The sequence below is a fragment of the Leucopleurus acutus genome, assembly GCF_964270905.1.
Source record: "Leucopleurus acutus genome assembly, chromosome: 3".
NCBI classification, from domain to species: Eukaryota; Metazoa; Chordata; class Mammalia; order Artiodactyla; family Delphinidae; genus Leucopleurus; species Leucopleurus acutus.
The window spans coordinates 115,366,850-115,387,341 of NC_139145.1; the positions used below are offsets into that span (position 1 = coordinate 115,366,850).

General features: G+C 44.5%; 1 protein-coding gene across 17 annotated transcripts in view; it reads right to left on the bottom strand.

Moving 5' to 3' along the window:
* The window catches only part of PDE8B (phosphodiesterase 8B), a 384,709-nt gene that overhangs the window by 81,781 nt on the left and 282,436 nt on the right, over positions 1 to 20,492 (bottom strand). For all 17 annotated transcript variants that reach the window (XM_082836129.1, XM_082836131.1, XM_082836145.1 and 14 more), the window contains 3 exons: positions 15,887 to 16,027; positions 14,250 to 14,338; positions 12,058 to 12,118 (listed from right to left, as the gene is read on the bottom strand). In XM_082836129.1, coding sequence (XP_082692255.1) covers positions 12,058 to 12,118; positions 14,250 to 14,338; positions 15,887 to 16,027 — 291 coding nt within the window. The remainder of the gene's footprint in view (positions 1 to 12,057; positions 12,119 to 14,249; positions 14,339 to 15,886; positions 16,028 to 20,492) is intronic.

Below are 20,492 nucleotides of genomic sequence, written 5' to 3' on the forward strand. Positions count from 1 at the left end.
AAATTGCATAAAAATAGGTAAATAAGTAAAACTTTAACCTAAATCAGCTCTAAGGTAAGATAAAATCTTCTTGTGCTGAATTATTTTAAGTCTCCACAGTGAACAGAATATCTTTCAATAGTCTGAATGACACAAATCATACAAAAATACAACCTTTGGAATTTTAGTTAAATTTGGGGGGTGGGGAACTCCTCCTTCCCAAAGGCCAACATAGAATCTCCTCCTTAAATCCTAGTTGTCTTAAACGTGTCAGAGATAAAGAGCTAACGTTAATTTTTAAGAAACCACTCAGCTATGTCTGTTTACCGTTCATCAGCAAACCTATTTTACTTTTCTTAAGTCAAACGAATTTTTCTTCACGTTTAGGCCTCCCGTCCTGAGGCTCACCTGAGTGGGGCCTCGCCATCGGGGCAGCCTGTTACAGGTGAGCAGGCAGGAAAGGTTTCACACAGAGGGAAACGTGATTTCCGGCTCAGGACTTTGAGTGCCTTCCCCTCTGTTTTTCCCATTCTCTGCCTCCTAGCTGTCCCCACCACAGGTCAGGTGTCTTATAAATACCTACACCGTGGCGGAGAGAACAGGAGAAGAGACCAGCCGGGACAGAAGAACCCCACCCCCGTGCAGGGCAGACACCCCCAGGTCTGCTGCCCCGCTAGCCACGAGCCGCAGAGCACGTGTGTCTACCTGAAACGAGGCAGCCTCCTTTCCCACGGGGCTCAGGGTAGGTACACGCGCCCAGAATGTTCTCAGTCAGTCCCCTCCCTTGTCGGCTAGGTGGCTCTCTCAGCTTCAGACGTGTGGGGTCTCATGAAGTTTGTCGTGCCCAGCCACAACAGCTGCCAGCAGCGCCAGGCCTGCGGTCGCCTCTCTCTCCTGTGAGCCGAGACTTTCTCACACATGTGATCGCATCGCTGAATTCTCAGCGTGCGGGCCTGTTCCCTGCTGGGACCTCCTAGTTGTCTTACGCTCAGACACCCCGCAGGTACTCCATTCCCATCTGCTCGGGGTTTGGCTGTTCAAACATGGTTTCTCAGGAAAAACTGTGGTTTTGCAATATTGGAGCCCTTTCTTTAAATAGCTCCGTGTAAATATGTACTAAAGCTAAATGGAAAAATGTTGTTTACTTAGTGGTTTTACCAAATCTATCAACAAATATTTGGGGCACCTACTGTGAGTAAGGTACATATGTACAAACTCAGTACCGTGGTAGTACACTGATTAGATAAAATACATCTCTAAACATGAACAGCCACTTTCAGTGCAAACTGAAGTCATGTTTTCAGTGGCAGTGTCCTTTTTCTCCCACTTCAGGAAATCACGCTTGGATGTGCGCCCTGGGAGAACACAGCAAATACTCTTTGCAATGGCATGTGATATGTATACTGGCTACATACAGATGAAAACTCTACATGTAATAATAATTTGGGACTAGACAGAGCTGTATCTTTGATTTCTTATGCCTTCCAAAGGTTACTGTATTAGGGAATAAAAATTAGCTTTCAAACTATTTTCCTGTTATCTACTGGGTACACACAGTGGCCGGAAGTGAGAACTTACCCAAAGCAGCATAAGATTAACAGTGGAATGGACGATGCAGAAAAACAGTGTCACCGTCACCTTCACTGGTGGGGAGAGAGATGGCGGGCAGGCTTGGGGAGATTCTTGGAGGGAAAAGAAGCTGGACTGAGTCCTGAAGGACGAGGAAGCTGCAAAGGGTCTACATTATTCAAAAACATGCGACATAGATAATCTAGACAATAATCATTTTAAGATGACATATATTACATATTTTGGGGGGAGAAATGGGCTAGACAACCTTCCCAACGACTCTGTAATTATGTGTACTTATGGGCAGGAGAAGCATATCTTTGAGCACATTTGGATCATTTGATATATTTTCCATGTAATGCAATATTAAGTAAAAGTGAGGATAAAATTGACACGCTAACAAAATCCAAGTTGAATTAGTTAGATGCTGAGGTTCTAGATAGACCAGAAACCTGCAGAATGTATTTTTAGGATGCAGAATTATAATGGTGTTAGAAATACAAAGTGGCATCAGTAATAAATGTATTGAGGCTACAGAAAAAATTCTCCCCACCTTGTTTCTATGGATACTTTTTATATGTTAACACAAGAAATAAAAAAACAAAACGCAACAAAACCCCCATGGGACACATCTCAAATATTGGGAATTTAGGATACACTGAAACTTGTTTTTATCACCAGGGATCAGCAATGAAAAGAAACCAGCAAGTGATTCTACCCATCTTTCTCTCCTGGTTGCCCGCAACAGCCATGCTCTTCCTGTTTTACCGAGAATGCAGTGGGATGAGGCTCTCTGAGCATTAAGGCCCCTATTCTGTGCACGCTGGGGGGAGGCCCCCAAATCATGAAGAGGGCTATCAGCCAAGCCACCTGCTGGGAAGGAAAAGATGAGGGGGAGCCGACCCCGGCAAACATGGGGAGAGTCGAGGCCTAGGGGCAGCGAGGGGCGAGACTCACCCAAGAGAAGGCCGGTCTGGGGTGGGACTGCAAGGGCCACAGGGGCAGTGGGTGGGAGGGCGTGGTGCCCAGAGCTCCCACTGTCCACCCGATAGCTCTAGAAAGTGACAGCTAACTTTCTGCTGTCAGCTGGAGAACTAATGGAAGGCACCCCCCACACCTCCCTGAACAAAAATGGTCCCTGAACGTCTGCTTAAGCACCCATCATGGAAGAGGAAAGCACTCCTAGGGGCCTGGGTTACAGCCTCCTCTCCTGGGAGGCTCAGTAAGTCTGCAGCCGACTCACTGACAGAAGCTAGACTGTGTGTGTAGCTCTTTGAGCCCCTCTATCGCCTGCGAAAGGGCGCAAAGAGCTGGATTCGGGGTAAGATTTGGCCTGGAAGGCAAGGGCTAGACCCCCAACAGAAATAATGTGAGAGCCACAAATGCAAGCCACATACGTAATTTTAAGTATTCTAGTAGCTGCATGAAGGTGACAAGAAACAGGTGAAATTAATATTTTAAGTACAATATGTGCGAGATGTTATCATTTCAACATGTCATCAACATGAGACTGAGATATTTTTAATAAGCTAATTTACATTCTTTTTCGTACTAAGTCTCTGAAATCTAGCACGTGGTTCACACTTGGAGCACATCGCCATCTGCTGAGCCACATTTCCATCTGGGACGTGCAGGTCTAGGGCACAAGCTGGGCATGCCTGGGGCAGAGCTGGGGGTCCTCTGCAACACAACATTCTGAGCAGCCTGGGTCAGGGGCCTCATGCTCAGGAGGGGAAAGCTGGAGGGCCAGAAGTGAAAACAAGCATTCCTGACTATATTAAACCAGGAACAGCCTCCGCTCATGAACCAATATTCCAAATTCACATTATCAGGGTCTTGAAGTCATTCATCTTATCCAGTATCTCTTAAACTTCAGAGTGAATTAGAAGCACCTGGAAGGCTTATTAAAACAGACTGCCCAGGACCACCCCCCAAACTTCTGATTCTGTAGTCTGTTTTTGTAATCCTAACAAATTCCTGGGGCCACTGCTGCTCCAGGGAACCACACTTGGAGAACCACTGATCTAGTCTAACCTCTGGCCAATGAGTGACCTCCCTAGACAGCTTTTCCCACTGAAAGCTCACTCTACTGCTATTTGATTACCTCCCGTGGTGGTGAACTCACTACCTGATAAGGCTACAAACTTTGGTCAATTCTAATAATTCTTTCCTATATTGAGCCTAATCGGATCCCTTAAAACTTTCCACTGCTTTTGCCTTCAGGACCCAGTCCCTCCTTCCCTACTTGAAGCCTTCACAAAACTAAAGACCTGTTCCTTCCCCTTTCTTATTCCCTGACACTCTATGTCCTTGTATCTTGTTTTAGGCACTTCTGACAGTTTTGTCTTAAGCATTATTATTACAGTAAAGTTCTATTTTTCCCTAATCTTTACAACAATTTCAAGATTAAATAGTTTACTATAAAACAAAATACAGTCATTCCTTGTTATTCATGGGGGATTGGTTCTAGGACCACCCTCCTAGTTGTCCTCTGCTCTCATGGATATCAAAATCCACGCACACTCAAGTCCCTTGTATAAAATGGCATAGTAGTATGAACCCTAAAAAGCTTATCTCAAAGCAAAGTTTCATTACTGCAAATTTGGCCAACTCAGCCCCTATTTCTGCCTCTTCTACCCCCAAATAAGTTACAAGCGTGAAACTGCTTTTAAAGCAGTGACTTCCAAATGCCTGTCCCCATACTAATGTCAGGCTGTGACGACGCTTACGTAGGTTTTCACTGATAGAAACAAGGTTTCAACTAAGGCAAACTGATTCACGTTAAATAGCTATTCTTCATTCAGAGATTATGTCCTTCCTATTTCTCAGGGCTGAAACAACCTTCCTGTCATGAGGGTGAGGTGGTGGTCAATGAAATTCCAAAGGCAGCAACCCCTGTTGTCTAGCTCTGGAAAGCCCTGTGCAAAATCCAGGTCCGATTCGTCTCAGTCTGCTCTCAACCAGCTTTTGTCCTGGAACGCTGATTAGTCAGAAAGCAGACCACTTCCTCTGAGCCTGGCTATGACCTTCTCCTGCTATAGCCCCATTGACCAAGGGAATATTTTCGGGAGCTGCTCATTGGGTGGGCTGTGCTTCCTGACTTCACAAGAGAACGACTTCCTCTCACTGGACACGAGACACGTGCATCTCCCTGAGGCTTCTCCGTGGCCTGTGTGTCACCCCCCACCCCCCACCATGAGAACAGAGACCAGATGATACAGTACGATGGACACCACCAGCTGCAACCCCACACTCGCTCCAGGGCTCCAAGCCTGCCACTGGCTGCTGGCTTTTGAGAGTGCTGTGCTCCCCATATTCCAATGGCCAAGGCTTGGAGAAGTGAGAATGGGGGCCGTACTGCAACTGGGCTGGGGATGGGCACTATGGGGGTGGCAGTGGGGAGATCGCCTCTCCTTGGACCAGGCCAGCTTAGGAGGAGCTGGTTTAAAGCTGGGATCCTGGAAGCCTCCTTCCCCTATGTGAGTCCAACTCCTGGACCGTGCTTGCAGATGTCTGAAATTCGAGTTTCAGCCATGCATTTGGATTTCGACCTGGACCTCATGAAAAGGCAAAGCCTCAGGGGAACTAAGTTCTCACACTGGTATAAAGGGGTTGTGACAGGCTCTGAACCAGGGTGCGGGGGATGCCAGGAAGCCAAAGGTGTTCAAAGAAGTATGTGCATGCATGGAGGCGGGGGAGGCCTTCCAGAGGGCGGGGCAGATGGTCTCTGACCTAAGAAAGTGGGAAATTCAAGAAAGAAAATTATCTTTTAGAAATGAGGTTGGCAAATTTTTTTCTGTAAAGGGCCAGAGAGTACATATTTCAGGCTTTGCTGGCCCCGTGGTCTCTGTTGTACCTGCTCAACCCTGCTGTTGTAGAATGAAAGCAGCCTCAGGTGCTACGTAAAAAAGAATGTGGCTGTGAGCCAATAAAACTTTATTTACAAAACAGACCACATTTGGCCTGAAGGTTGTAGCTTGTTGCCCTTTGTCCTAGATGACACCTAAAAAAATCCTAGCCAGCCTCCTTCAGTCCTGCGTTCTGTGCTTCTGCAGCACCTGTTTCACACCTCCCAACACTGTGCTCTAGAAATGTGTCCTGTTTATTTGTCTGTGGCCCCATAGCTTCTGGGGCAGAGACTTCCTGTCCCTGGCGCCAGCACAGAACAGGTGTTTAATGCATATCTGGGGAGAAAATGTGTGAGTGCTGCAGGGGGTGACAGTGTTTACAGCAGACTAACCTGCAGGGCATTTCCAGCCTTTTGGCAAAAAGCTACAGGGTTCACAGAGGAAAAAAGATCTTTGCTGATGAAAAGCACCACCAGCAGACAGCAGCCTGGCTTCCAATTTCATTCCTTGTTAAAATGCAAACCCATGGGTGGATTTTGACTTCAGGGCTAAACCCCAAAGCCGCGCCACTACAACCACCTGCAGACGGGCTGCTCCCACCCTCTAGGGAGCGCTTCCCATCACAGACCCATCACCATTCACTTCAGCCTCCTTTAATGAGAAGGAAAAACAGTGTGTCTGGCCAGAGATATAAAAATTCTTTGTTATTGGAAAATCTAAGTGTCTCTCTAGACCAGTGCAGCACGATTAGGTGACGTCAATGGCTCAGGATATCTGAGCCCTGCATTTCCACCCTTCTCAGAACAGCAGCTAATTTACGGCAATAAAGACATTTCTATTTAGAGCCCCAGAAAAGAGGAGGTGGCCCCTCTTCTTCTGCATCCCTGAGTCCTGTGCTAAGGACTTGCCCACTCTCCCTGTGAAGCAGGAAGAGTGTACAGGTGGCAGGAGGCCAGGACCGAGACATTCAAGTCCACTCCAGCTCACCAACAGCTTGAGGGCCTACTACGCACCAGGCAGCATGGGCACACAAAGACAAGCACAGCCCAGGGACCCTGCTGGAGAGGAGAGGGCAGTGAGGCACACAAGTAGCCATCACGACCGTGGGCGTGATACACAGCAAAGAAGGTACTTTGGAGGCTCGAGGAGGGAGATGGAACGTGATGTTTCTTGGGCTGGACCATGGAGGGCTGCTAGAATTTGGGCACATGGAGCTGCAGGGAAATGGTGACAGGAGACGGGGTCCATTCACTAAACAGCAAAGCGGGGCAGGAGGAGGAGGAAGGCTAGGCTGGTGGGGGAGGCTCTGCTTGGTTTTGGACGTGGACTATACTCGACTCATTTCCGGATGGGCGTGAACAAGCCCAAGTGGGCCTGGGTCCTGCATTGTGGCTTCACAGCTCATAGCAGTTGGTTTGCACTGCTTGGGTTCACTAGTTTGTCTCTAAAAAGCCATCAGAATGTCATGTGATTCTCCCGCTACCCATGCCACCTCTCACATGGACTTCATTCTTCCTCCTGTGATGTCTAAACTTTGCTGTTGGGAGAATTTTTTTCCTGTGAAAGTCAGTTCCCCTCCTTTCCCAGAGGTCTCCAAGGACTTGCCTCTCTGCATGAGTTTATGTTATTAAGTGAAAATTTCCTGATTCCAGACAAAACACTCAGTGCTGAAGGAGGCGTTTTATGTTGAACTAAATCTTACAAAAAAGTACATGATTCCTTTTGCTATTCTAGAATATTTTTCCAATATTCTTAAGAAAGAAGAACAAAGCTGGAGGTATCACACTCCCCAATTTCAAACTATGTTACAAATCTATAGTAATCAAGACAGTATGGTATTGGCATAAAACAGACACATATTTATCTGCATAGATAGTTCAATGTATCTAATGATGTAGATCAATAGAGAGTCCAGACATAAACTCACATATATATGGTCAATTAATTTATGACAAAGGAGCCAAGAATATGTAAGGTGGAAAGAATAGTTTCTTCAGTAAATGGTGTTGGATTAAATAGCTACATGGAGGGTTTCCCTGGTGGTGCAGTGGTTGGGAGTCCACCTACCAATGCAGAGGACACAGGTTCCATCCTTGGTCCGGGAAGATCCCACATGCCGCGGAGCAACTAAGCCCGTGTGCCACAACTACTGATCCTGCGCTCTAGAGCCTGCAAGTCACAACTACTGAGCCCACGGGCCACAACTACTGAAGCCTGCACGCCTAGACCCCGTGCTGCGCAACAAGAGAAGCCACCGCAATGAGAAGCCCGCGCACCACAACAAAGAGTAGCCCCCACTCACCGCAACTACCGCAACTAGAGAAAGCCCGTGTGCAGCAACGAAGACCTGATGCAGCCAAAAATAAATAAATTAAAAAAAAATAGCCACATGGAAAAGAATGAAACTGGATCACTATCTTACACTATACACAAAAATCTACTCAAAATGGATTAAAGTCTTGAACTTAAAATCTGAAATCATGAAATTCCTAGAAGAAACCATAGGGGATAAGCTCCTTGATGTTGGTCTTGCAGTGATTTTCTGACACCAAAAGCAAAGGTAACGAAACCAAATATAAACAACTGGGACTACATAAAACTAAAATGCTTTGCATAGCAAAGAAAACCACCAACAAAATGAAAGGATATCCTACCAAATAGGAGAAAATATTTGCATACCATATGTCTGATAAGGGAGTTAGCATCTAAAAAAATATAAAGAACTCATACAACTCAACAGCAAAAAAACAAACAATAAAAAAATGGGTGGAGGATCTAAATAGATAGTTTTCTAAAGAAGACAAACAGATGGCCAACAGGTATACAAATAGGTGTTCAACATCACTAGTTTTCAGGGAAATACAAATCAAAACCACAGTGAGATATAAACTCACACCTGTTAACATGGCTACTATCAAAAAGTAAAAAAAATAACAAGTGTTGTCAAGGATGTAGACAAAAGGGAACCCTTGTGCACTGTTGGTGGGAATGTAAACTGGTGCAGCCACTATGGGAAACAGCATGAAAGTTCTTCAAAAAGTTAAAAATGGAACTACCATATGATCCAGAAATTCCACTTTTGGGTATTTATCAAAAGGAAATAAAATCACTAACTCTAAAATATATATGCAACCCCATACTCACTGCAGCATTATTTACAAGAGCCAAGACATGGAAACAACCATGGATGGTTGAATGGATAAAGAAAATGTGGTATATACACATACAATGAAATATCATTTAGCCATAAGAAAGAAGGAAATCTTGCCATTTGCAACAACATGGATGGCCCTTGAGGACATTACAGTAAGTGAAATAAATCAGATAGAGAAAGGCAAATACCATATGTTATCACTAATATGTGGAATCTAAAAAAACCCTCAAACTCATACACACAGACAACAGATCGGTGGTTGCCAGAGGTGCGGGTGGGGGGGTTAGGTAAAAGGGATGCAGGAGACTTCCCTGGTGGCGCAGTGGTTAAGAATCCGCTTGCCAGCGCAGGGGACACGGGTTCGAGCCCTGGTCCGGGAAGATCCCACATGCCGTGGAGCAACTAAGCCCGTGCGCCACAACTGCTAAGCCTGCGCTCTAGAGCCTGCGAGCCACAACTACTGAAGCCCGCATGCCTAGAGCCCATGCTCTGCAACAAGAGACGCCACCACAATGAGAAACCCACGCACCGCAACAAAGAGTAGCCCCCGCTCGCCACGACTAGAGAAAGCCCGCGCACACCAACAAAGACCCAAGGCAGCCAAAAATAAATAAATAAATTAATTAATTAATTTTTAAAAAGGGATGCAGGAGGTCAAAAAGTACAAACTTCCAGTTATAATGAATAAGTCCTGAGGATGTACTGTACAGCATGGACTATAGTCAATAATGCTATGCTGCATATTTGAAATTTGCTAAGAGTAGATATTAAAAGTTCTCAAAAAAAAATTTGTAACTACATATGGTGATGGATGTTAACTAGACTTACCGTGGTGATCATTTCACAGTCTATACAAATACTGAGTCATTATTTTTTAAAAAAGCAGATGGACATGGATACCTTCGATGGGCTGAGGCACCAGCTGGAAGCTCACTGCACTGAGTCTCCTCCCCTCTGGAGCTGCCTTCTCACTGGGAGGAGCCCAGGCATCTTGGGTCTGCCATGCCCCAGCTTACTTCCTTGCCTGGCCAGGCTTCCTCCTGATCCCACACCACTTCCCAAGCCTCTGACATGTTACACTAAAATGGATTATGCCCTGAAGCCCTTCATGTCCCTGAGAGACACTGTCCCTTCTTTTAAAATCTTCATCTAAGTCAAAGGCCATGTTTGATAGATATTCAAAAATAGATCACTGGAGGTACACACACACACACACACACACACACACACACACAATGGAATACTACTCAGCCATAAGAAAGAATGACATTTTGCCATTTGCAACAACATGGATGGACTTGGAGGGTATCATGCTCAGTGAAATAAGTCAGACAGAGAAAGACTGTATGATATCACTTATATGTGGAATCTAAAAAATAAAACAAATGAATGAACAAAAAAGAAACAGATTCAGATATAGAGAACTAGTGGTTACCAGAGGGGAGAGGAAAAATTGGGTAGGGAATTAAGAGGTGTAAACTACTATGTCTAAAATGAATAAGCTACACAGATATATAGTATAACACAGGGAATATAGACAATATTTTCTAATAACTATAAATGGACTATAACCTTTAAAAATTGCAAATAACTATGTTGCACTTCTGAAACATATAATATAGCACATCAATTATACCTAAATAAAATAAATAGATTTGTATTAAAAATAGATCATTGGTAATTATGTTTGTTGAATACTTTTTAATCAACAAACTTTACAGCATGAAGTGACAATACACACAATCCAGTACTAAAGTATAAACCAAAAAGAAAAAATATCACAGATCCTTTTTGACCCACCTCCTAGAGAAATGGAAATAAAAATAAACAAATGGGACCTAATGAAACTTAAAAGCTTTTGCACAGCAAAGGAAACCATAAACAAGATGAAAAGACAACCCTCAGAATGGGAGAAAACATTTGCAAACGAATCAACGGACAAAGGATTAATCTCCAAAATATATAAGCAGCTCATGCAGCTCAATATCAAAAAGACAACCCAATCCAAAAATGGGCAGAAGACCTAAACAGACATTTCTCCAAAGAAGATATACAGATTGCCAACAAACACATGAAAGGATGCTCAACATCACTAATCATTAGAGAAATGCAAATCAAAACTACAGTGAGGTATCACCTCACACCGGTCAGAATGGCCATCGTCAAAAATTCTACAAACAATAAATGCTGGAGAAGGTGTGGAGAAAAGGGAACCCTCTTGCACTGTTGGTGGGAATGTAAATTGATACAGCCACTATGGAGAACAGTATGGAGGTTCCTTAAAAAACTAAAAATAGAACTACCATGTGACCCAGCAATCCCACTACTGGGCATATATCCCGAGAAAACCATAATTCAAAGAGTCATGTATCACAATGTTAACTGAGGCACTATTTACAATAGCCAGGACATGGAAGCAACCTAAGTGTCCATCGACAGATGAATGGATAAAGGAGATGTGGCACATATATACAATGAAATATTATTCAGCCTTAAAAAGAAACGAAATTGAGTTATTTGTAGTGAGGTGGTTGGACCTAGAGTCTGTCATACAGAGTGAAGTAAGTCAGAAAGAGAAAAACAAATACCGTGTGCTAACACACATATATGGAATCTAAAAAGAAAAAGGTTCTGATGAACCTAGGTGCTGGATTGGAATAAAAGACACAGATGTAGATAATGGACTTGAGGACATGGGGAGGGGGAAGGGGAATCTGGGATGAAGTGAGAGAGTAGCATTGACATATATACACTACCAAATGTAAAATAGATAGCTAGTGGGAAGCTGCTGCAGAGCACAGGGAGATCGGTTTTGTGACCACCTAGAGGGGTGGGATAGGGAGGGTGGGAGGGAGACGCAAGAGGGAGGGGATATGGAGATATATGTATACATTTAGCTGATTCACTTTGTTATACAGCAGAAACTAACACACCATTGTAAAGCAATTATACTCCAATAAGGATGTGAAAAAAAAAAAGAAAAATATCAATACCGTTGTTCTCTGTGATAAAACTACCTAAAAAAGTTCTTAAATACAGCAACTTACTAAAATTCTGTTACTTCAGAAAACACTCAAATATATTGTTCTACATGATATAATGGTTTAAAAAAATCATAGTACTAATTATAAATGATTTTTGTTTTTGACATGAATTTATAGGGGTGCAATGCTCAAAAGCACATATAATTTTCACTTAAGAAATTAAGGTAGCAAATTAGAACAGTTTTTATTTGGAGGAAAAATTTTATGCTCTCATAAAATATATTGGTCCTGAGCTGCACAGTCACAAGCTAAATCATAACTGACATGCGTTACTAATAAAGTGTATAGGCTCGCTGGGGAATTTTTTCTTTTACTATTTGTCTAAGGGCCTAATTTTGCCATAAAGTTTCTTAGTTGGCAACTACAGTAGGATACGGAGAAAGACAAGTAGAGAACCGTGGTGAGAATGTAACAAACGCATGGTCAAGCCGAAAAAGTAAATGAAACAAACTCAATACCATACCTGCTTATTTTTGTCAGTGGTACAACACAGTTTCTTGAGGGAGACAAAATGCCTAATTTTCCTAATAACATAAATAATCAGTTATTAGTGAGTCAGATATGAGATAATTCAACAAATTAGCAAATGAAAACGTCAACAGAATCTTCTTCAAGTAAAACTCCAGGGTCCATTCTGGGGCAGATTTTAAATTCTGACAAAACACAGTCTATAAAAGATGCATTTTTTTTTTTTCACACACAGCCCACACATGCCTTCAGAAACTGGGCTTCCCTTTTAATCACAGCTGGCTCAGAAACACTTTCCTAATGCGTACTTCATTTTCTAACCAACTCCTGAGGCCTGGCTCCTAGATAGCATCAGTGACAGGATGAAATGCTACTCCAGACTTTAAGTTAAAATGGGATTTAATTCTGCCGACACTCATACTTTTATAGCTTATATAGAAGGCAAAGACTCATTTGGACGATGACCAAAGTTCATGGTTGTTGTTTTTACATTTAATATTCCACATTCTTTCACAGCCCGGTCATCATAAATGATGGCATTTTTCAGGCACAGAAAAACCCTCTTGTTTTAAGATCATGGACAGAATCCCAAAACAGCCTGTGCTGTTGCTCATTACCACAAGGACACCAGGGAAAGACAACAGGTGCCTTAGTCCTGCACAACGATCAGCTCAAGGTAGATTTTCCACCGAGTGAAGCTAGAATTACAGAGGACTATGTTAGATTTTATAGTGATGAATCTCTTCTCTCTGTGTCTCTGCTTCTGTCTCTCTGTCTCTGTCTGTCTTCCTCTTTGGTTCAGTTTTCTCTGGAGGCCTCTGAAGAGTCCTGGTTATTCTGTAGTGAACATCACTAAATAGGAAGAGGTAAAATTTTCCTACTTTTAGTTAAGAATTTCCTCTGACAGCTCACTGGGGGAAAATATTGGGGGAAAAAATAACACTGTCTCTGGGCTCTAGGACTTCTTGTTCTTATCTGTCACATCAGAAAAATCAGAAAAACTCATTCTGACAGAAATAACCAAACAATAACTCGGTCTCCTCCACCTTGTTACCTAATAATTCTGGTCACACACACACACAGTGCATCTTAGCTTGAGAAGACGGTCTAAGGATGATGGTTGGAAACAATAATGTGATGGCCATCGTGGCCTCAGAGCTCTGACCGCTGGTGGAAATGGCCGCACGGAAGCCTGTGCGCTCAGGAGGGATTTGGGGGCCTCTCTCTGTGTGCTCGAAACCCCTGGTCAGGGCTACCAGTGTCCCCACCATGCGGAGTGAAGCAAAGTAGCAGGAAACATGAGACGGTGGATTCTGAACGGAGGGGGGAACAATTTTGAAACTAACAGGTAAGTAAAATTGGAGCAGAAACAACCTACAGACACTTTGCTGACTACAGAACATTTTCTAACCACACAATAAGAGGCACAGACAGGGCTCTCTTTGCTGGTTATTCGCACCATAACTGCTCCTTTTCTATTTCCAAAACATCACCCAAGAGCGTGTGTCCCTTGTAAACCTGTACCATGAACCTGGCTGGTTGACCTTCAGGCTTGTTTATAAAGGCTCCTCAGTGATGTACTGTTAGGGGGTCCTGTCTGGCTCCATAAACCTTCTCACAAAATGTAACTGGGAGAAGGAAATGGAATTGAGCATTTTCCTTATCTCTCTGCAAATGAACAGGCTCCTCTGGTAACCTGAGATTCACATGGAATCAGATGTCTCAGCTTCTGGTCAGACACCTTTTTCTCCTAACCATGACCCCCAGGGTTCTGTCTTCCCTGTGGAACAAGCCCCGAGGACTGGAGAGAATCATCACAGAGCCGGTGCCTCAAGGAGAGAAGTTCGGCTCCCAGGTGGGGCTGAGGCAGCGAGCCCTGTTGTTCTGTGGTCTTTGTGATGACAGGGAAAGGCCTAGAAACTGAGCTCCTTGCGGCGTGGGGACAGTGGACCCACAGACCATCAGGTGGAAGTGGACAGTCGGGGCGATGCTTCATAGTGCCCACAAGCAGAAGAAGAGCCTGTGTTGTTTTGGGGCTGCTGCCGGCCACACGGAGGTGTCCTCGGCAGGTACTACGTACAGACCCAATCCTACTATTTGTGGGTCTAACACACTTGCATTTCCATATCCAAACCCAACGCCCACAGGGGCCCCTCAAAACAATAGAGTTTAAGAGTTGGCGCTCACCCTCCTTGGCCAATCACTGGAGTGATCTTCACATGCTGTTGGATGCTGTCACCGGATTTCCGTCTGGCATAGTAAACCCCCTGCCATTCCTACATAAAGAGAGCTCTTAAAATCCTTCCGTCCAGGCATTCGGTGGCTCCTACAGAGGGTCTCATCAAGTTCAGCCATGAAGTTCCCACATGCTTTTGTTACATTCCACAAAATACCGCTCCATAGTTGCACCCACCACGACGGTGACTACGTAAGGCTCATCGTCACAGTGCACAGAGCCCACCAGAGCAATGAGCCCACCACCAGGGGCTGCCCCTCCTGGTTCTGGGACACTTGAGCAGTGGATGCCATTCCTGCTCTCAGCCCTGTGGGTGTAGGGGCACCAGGTCAAGGGGTTCTTCTGAGGTCTTTCTTGAGATCTTTACGGCAACCTGTGAGCTTGATATTATCACCCTTTATTTGCAGATAGGTAAACAGAGGCTCAGAGATGCTGACTAACGTGCCCACGTGAGAAAGTGAAAAATGTGGTTATAAATTTATCTCTTAACTTTCCTTGAAGCCCATCATCCTTCTAGTATCCTATCGGGCCTCCAGCCAAGCCTTCTCTGGGCTTAATCTGGCTCCTGGCAGTTTCCATGGATGGGGAGTGTGAAGGGGAGTGTGAAGACTTGCTGTGGCCCGACCCTGAGGAACCGGCTAGGATAAAGAGCCCGGTGACCTCAAGGGGGGGCCTGTGGCACCTCCACTATTTCTGGGAGGAAGTGGTTGAATTAGACCTGAGACTCTTTGCAGCCTTTTCTTGCCCGCACACTCACACAGGATGGCTAACTGGTATGCATGTTGGGGTCACTAGATGTGTGGCAGTACTCTCCAGGCAGATTTTTTGGAGGACTTGACAATGTCCTGTTTCCTTTTCAGTCTCACTGCCCCAATGTTCTTTTCTTTTACTAATTTTGGCCATGATATATAAGCCAAACATTTTATTTCTATAAAATGGTCCACCATTAAATAAATACAATGCTTATCTAACTACTTCACATCAGAGAAAACATCTGAATGATTAAAAGAAAATGCCCAGGCAGTTCCAGCTATGAGAGCAATGCTCCTCTGGGAAGGAAGGCTTGTGGAGAGATGCCCACTGCACCTGCACTCCTGCCTTCATCTGCTGGGATGCAGTGGAGGTCAATGGACAAACTGAACTGTGATGGGTAAAGAGAGCAGAAAAAGGAAAACTGACCAAAAACTGGGCCTGTAAGACACGTAAATACTGATATTAAATGCTCTTGGTCCCCAAAACACTGGATAAACTAAAAAATATAGAACAGCTCTCCTCAGAGATAGGTATGAAATTCCAGCCATGACAGGTGAGATTCATTCATGTGAAGGAAGAAATTTCCTTACACAAGATCACCAGATTCTATACCATCGGGATAAGCACGAGGTTCGTTTGCTATCCAAAATCAACTCAAAAGTTAACTCATCTTGCAAACATAAAGGATTTTTCACTTAATTGCAACGTTATTAAAGAAGCCAACGTTAAAGACATGACATAAAAACTCACAGAAGAAAAAATGCATTGGGGAAGGGCTTGTGGACTGCTTCGGTTTCACCCACCTTGCCCTTCTCTATTTTTTTTTTTTTTTTACCTTGCCCTTCTTGATGCAGGTGTTGATGGTGTCAAGAAGGTCCGCCCGGTTCTTGTCACTTTTGGGCAGCTCGGCGAGTTCTTTCCCCAGGAGCTCACCTTTGTGGTAGCCCATCATCCTTTCGAAGGCTGGGTTGACATACTGTGAACGGGAAGCGGTTAAAGGTCAGGGCAATGTGCTGTGTGCCTCGCAGGAACGCTTGTTGGGACACAGAGGAAACGTGCCCTGGGCGAGCGCTCTCCGATGGGATGCTGACCCGACCCCCCAGCCCCAAATGCCCCCGGAATAGGTGCTTCCCTCCTGAGCAGCAATGCATTAATTCAGCTGCCATCCCAGCACCCCGGGCCCTCTGGGAAATCGGAAGACATTCTTCAGCAGAAAAAGAGCAGGAAGCTTTTATCTGCTAGTGCCAGCCTCCAGTGGGCCTTATTCATCACGTACCACCCATGAAATAAGAAAAAACTCAGAAAAAAAGAATAAAAATTAACTAGAACTCCATTCAACAGATTGTGGCTTCTATTAGTCACCTCTCTACAAAGAAGCAATTCGATCTCTCGCATCTAGATACTATTAATAGATAATTGCCACTGTCTATTAACCAATGCTCTAGCTTGGGGCCGCTTCTAGTCTAACTGAAGAATAAATTAAGTTAAAAGCCTTGGGCAGCGGCTTCCCTGGTGGTGCAGTGGTTGAGAGTCCGCCTGCCGATGCAGGGGACACGGGTTCGTGCCCCGGTCCGGGAAGATCCCACATGCCGCGGAGCGGCTGGGCCCGTGAGCCATGGCCGCTGAGCCTGCGCGTCCGGAGCCTGTGCTCCGCAACGGGAGAGGCCACAACAGTGAGAGGCCCGCGTACCGCAAAAACCTCCCCGCCCCGGCCCCCCAGCTTGGTACATGCTGGGACCAGCAGACTCAGAGGTTTCTTTCCAAAATTCTGCCCAGGGCCCTGGAATTTAGAGCTATCACCTTGGCTGGTTCCTGGCTGCTATCCCCACCCTCCAATTTCTTCTCAAAGAACAGAGTCACCAGATGAGCAGCTGAGTGGAGGGGACAAGTGACGAAGAATATGGGGAAAACATGAGCGCACTGTATCTAGGTCACAGATTTCTTTGGGCATAATTGATATCCATCTGCTGTTTCAGAAACGGTCTTGCAAACTGTAATCACTCTTGCCCTCCACGGGGATGACAGCAGTGAGGAACCGAGTGATGCAGGGACATCTGGGGAGCTACTCTCTGGCGAACACAGCTGCTGCTAGTACAATTACCCCTGAGAAGTGGACGAGTCGGGAAGGTGCTCTGGGGCCCTTGGCACCAGGCCTTATGGAGGTCGCTGAAGAGGAGGAGGCGGTGACACTGTCTTCACTGATCTCCTACCACTTCACGTGGTGGTCACGGTCCTCCCTGGGCTGGGCAGCAGGACCCCTGCTCACCAGTTCAGCCCCACAGCGCCCTGGCCCAGCCCTGCACGCAGCTGAGCAGTGTGTGCTTGTCTCCCACGTGTGGGCATCCTCCCAGTTGCTCTCTGCTTAGAAAGCCCTTCCCCATCTGCTGGTCACGTCAACTCCAATTTTTCCCTCCCCTCCTCCAGCAAGCTGTCCTTGAGCCCCTGCCCAGTCTGAGTTTGTGCCACTCCTACAACTCCCACTCTCTCCGGTGCAGGCTTCTGGTGACTTATTACGCTGAATCTATATTTTTCTCTCTCTCTCTCCCCCACGAGACATGAAAATCCTCAAGGGCAAAGGCTACTTTGGATTTATCTTTGGATACGCAGAACTGTTTAGTAAATATCTGAGGAATGGATAATTTGAGAATGTATTATTTTCCTTATTTGTTGGCTAAATTCTCATACATTTCCATATGTGTTTATTCTGCTTTTGCTACTAGGTTGCAAATATGGGTAGAAATCATAGCTCTACTTTCATGCCAGGTGACCTCACAATGCAGCAGATACTCTAGGACATGGATTATGGAGCCAAGGCACCCAAGTTCAAATCCTGGCTCTGCCCATTACTAGCTACATGACTTGTGGGCAGGTTGCTTACCTTCCCTGGTCCTCAATTTCCTCATGTGTAAAATGACTACGACAGTAGTACCTGGTTCATAGAATTGTTTTAACAAATAAATGAGTATGTATAAAATGTTTAGTACTGGGCCTTCCCTGGTGGCACAGTGGTTAAGAATCCACCTGCCGGGAGACCATCAAGATGGCAGAAGAGTAAGACGTGGAGATCACCTTCCTCCCCACAGATACATCAGATATATCTACATGTGGAACAACTCCTACAGAACATCTACTGAATGCTGGCAGAAGACTTTAGACCTCCCAAAAGGCAAGAAACTCCCCACGTACCTGGGTAGGGCAAAAGAAAAAAGAAAAAACAGAGACAAAAGAATAGGGACGGCACCTGCACCAGTGGGAGGAAGCTGTGAAGGAAAGGTTTCCACACACTAGGAAGCCCCTTTACTGGTAGAGACAGGGAGTGGCGGGCGGCGGGGAAGCTTCGGAGCCACAGAGGGGAGCACAGCAACAGGGGTGCAGAGGGCAAAGCTGAGAGATTCCCGCACAGAGGATCGGTGCCGACCAGCACTCACCAGCCCAAGAGGCTTGTCTGCTCAGCCACTGGGGAGGGCGGAGGAGGGGAGCTGAGGCTTTTAAGTTTCATTAGATCCCATTTGTTTATTTTTGTTTTTATTTCCATTACTCTAGGAGGTGGATCAAAAAAGATCTTGCTGTGATTCATGTCAAAGAGTGTTCTGCCTATGTTTTCCTCTAAGAGTTTTATAGTGTCCAGTCTTACATTTAGGTCTTGAATCCATTTTGAGTTTATTTTTGTGTGTGGTGTTAGGGAGTGTTCTAATAGCATTCTTTTACATGTAGCTGTCCAGTTTTCCCAGCACCACTTATGGAAGAGACGATGTTTTATCCACTGTATACCCTTGCCTCCTTTCTCATACATTAGTTGACCATAGGTGTGTGGGTTTATCTCTGGGCTTTCTATCTTGTTCCATTGATCTATGTTTCTGTTTTTGTGCCAGTACCATATTGTCTTGATTACTCTGTAGTAATAGTCTGAAGTCAGGGAATCTGATTCTTCCAGCTCCGTTTTTTTCCCTCAGGACTGCTTTGGCTATTCGGGGTCTTCTGTGTCTCCATACAAATTTTAAGGCTTTTTGTTCTAGTTCCATAAAAAATGCCATTGGTAATTTGATAGGGATTGCACTGAATCTGTAGATTGCTTTGGGTAGTATAGTCATTTTCACAATATTGATTCTTCCAATCCAAGAACATGGTATATCTCTCCATCTCGTGGTATCATCTTTAATTTCTTTCATCAGTGTCTTATACTTTTCTGCATACAGGACTTTTGTCTCCCTAGGTAGGTTTATTCCTAGGTATTTTATTCCTTTTGTTGCAATGGTAAATGGGAGTGTTTCCTTAATTTCTCTTTCAGATTTTTCATCATTAGTGTATAGGATTGCAAGAGATTTCTGTGCATTAATTTTGTATCCTGCTACTTTACCAAATTCATTGAGTAGCTCTAGTAGTCTTCTGGTGGCATTTTTAGGATTCTCTATGTAGAGCATCATGTCATCTGAAAACAGTGACAGTTTTACTTCTTCTTTTCTGATTTGTATTCCTTTTATTTTTTTTTTCTTCTCTGACTGCCATGGCTAGGACTTCCAAAACTATGTTGAATAATAGTGGTGAGAGTGGACATCCTTGTCTTGTTCCTGATCTTAGGGGAAATGCTTTCAGTGTTTCACCATTGAGAATGATGTTTGCTGTGGGTTTGTCGTATATGGCCTTTATTATGTTGAGGTAGGTTCCCTCTATGCCCACTTTCTGGAGAGTTTTTATCATAAATTGGTGTTGAATTTTCTCAAAAGGCTTTTCTGCGTCTATTGAGATGATCATTTGGTTGTTGTTCAATTTGTTAACAGGGTTTATCACATTGATTCACTTGTGTATATTGAAGAGTCCTTGCATCCCTGGGATAAATCCCACTTGCTCATGGTGTATGATCCTTTTAATGTGCTGTTGGATTCTGTTTGCCAGTATTTGGTTGAGGATTATTGCATCTATATTCATCAGTGATATTGGTCTGCAATTTTCTTTTTTTATAGTATCTTTGTCTGCTTTGGGTATCATGGTGATGGTGTCTTCATAGAATCAGTTTGGGAGTGCTTCCTCCTCTGCAATTTTTTGGAAAAGTTTGAGAAGGATGGATGTTACCTCTTCTCTACTTGTTTGATAGAATCCTCTGTGAAGCCATCTGGTCCTGGACTTTTGTTTGCTGGAAGATTTTTAATCACAGTTTCAATTTCATTACTTGTGATTGCTCTGTTCACATTTTCTATTTCTTCCTGGTTCAGTCTTGGAAGGTTACACCTTTCTAAGAATTTGTTCATTTATTACAGCTTGTCCATTTTATTGGCATAGATTTGCTTGTAGTACTCTCTTAGGATGCTTTGTATTTCTGCAGTGTCAGTTGTTACTTCTCCTTTTTCATTTCTAATTCTATTGATTTGAGTCCTCTCCCTTTTTTTCTTGATGAGTCTGGCTAATGGTTTATCAATTTTGTTTATCTTCTCAAAGAACCAGCT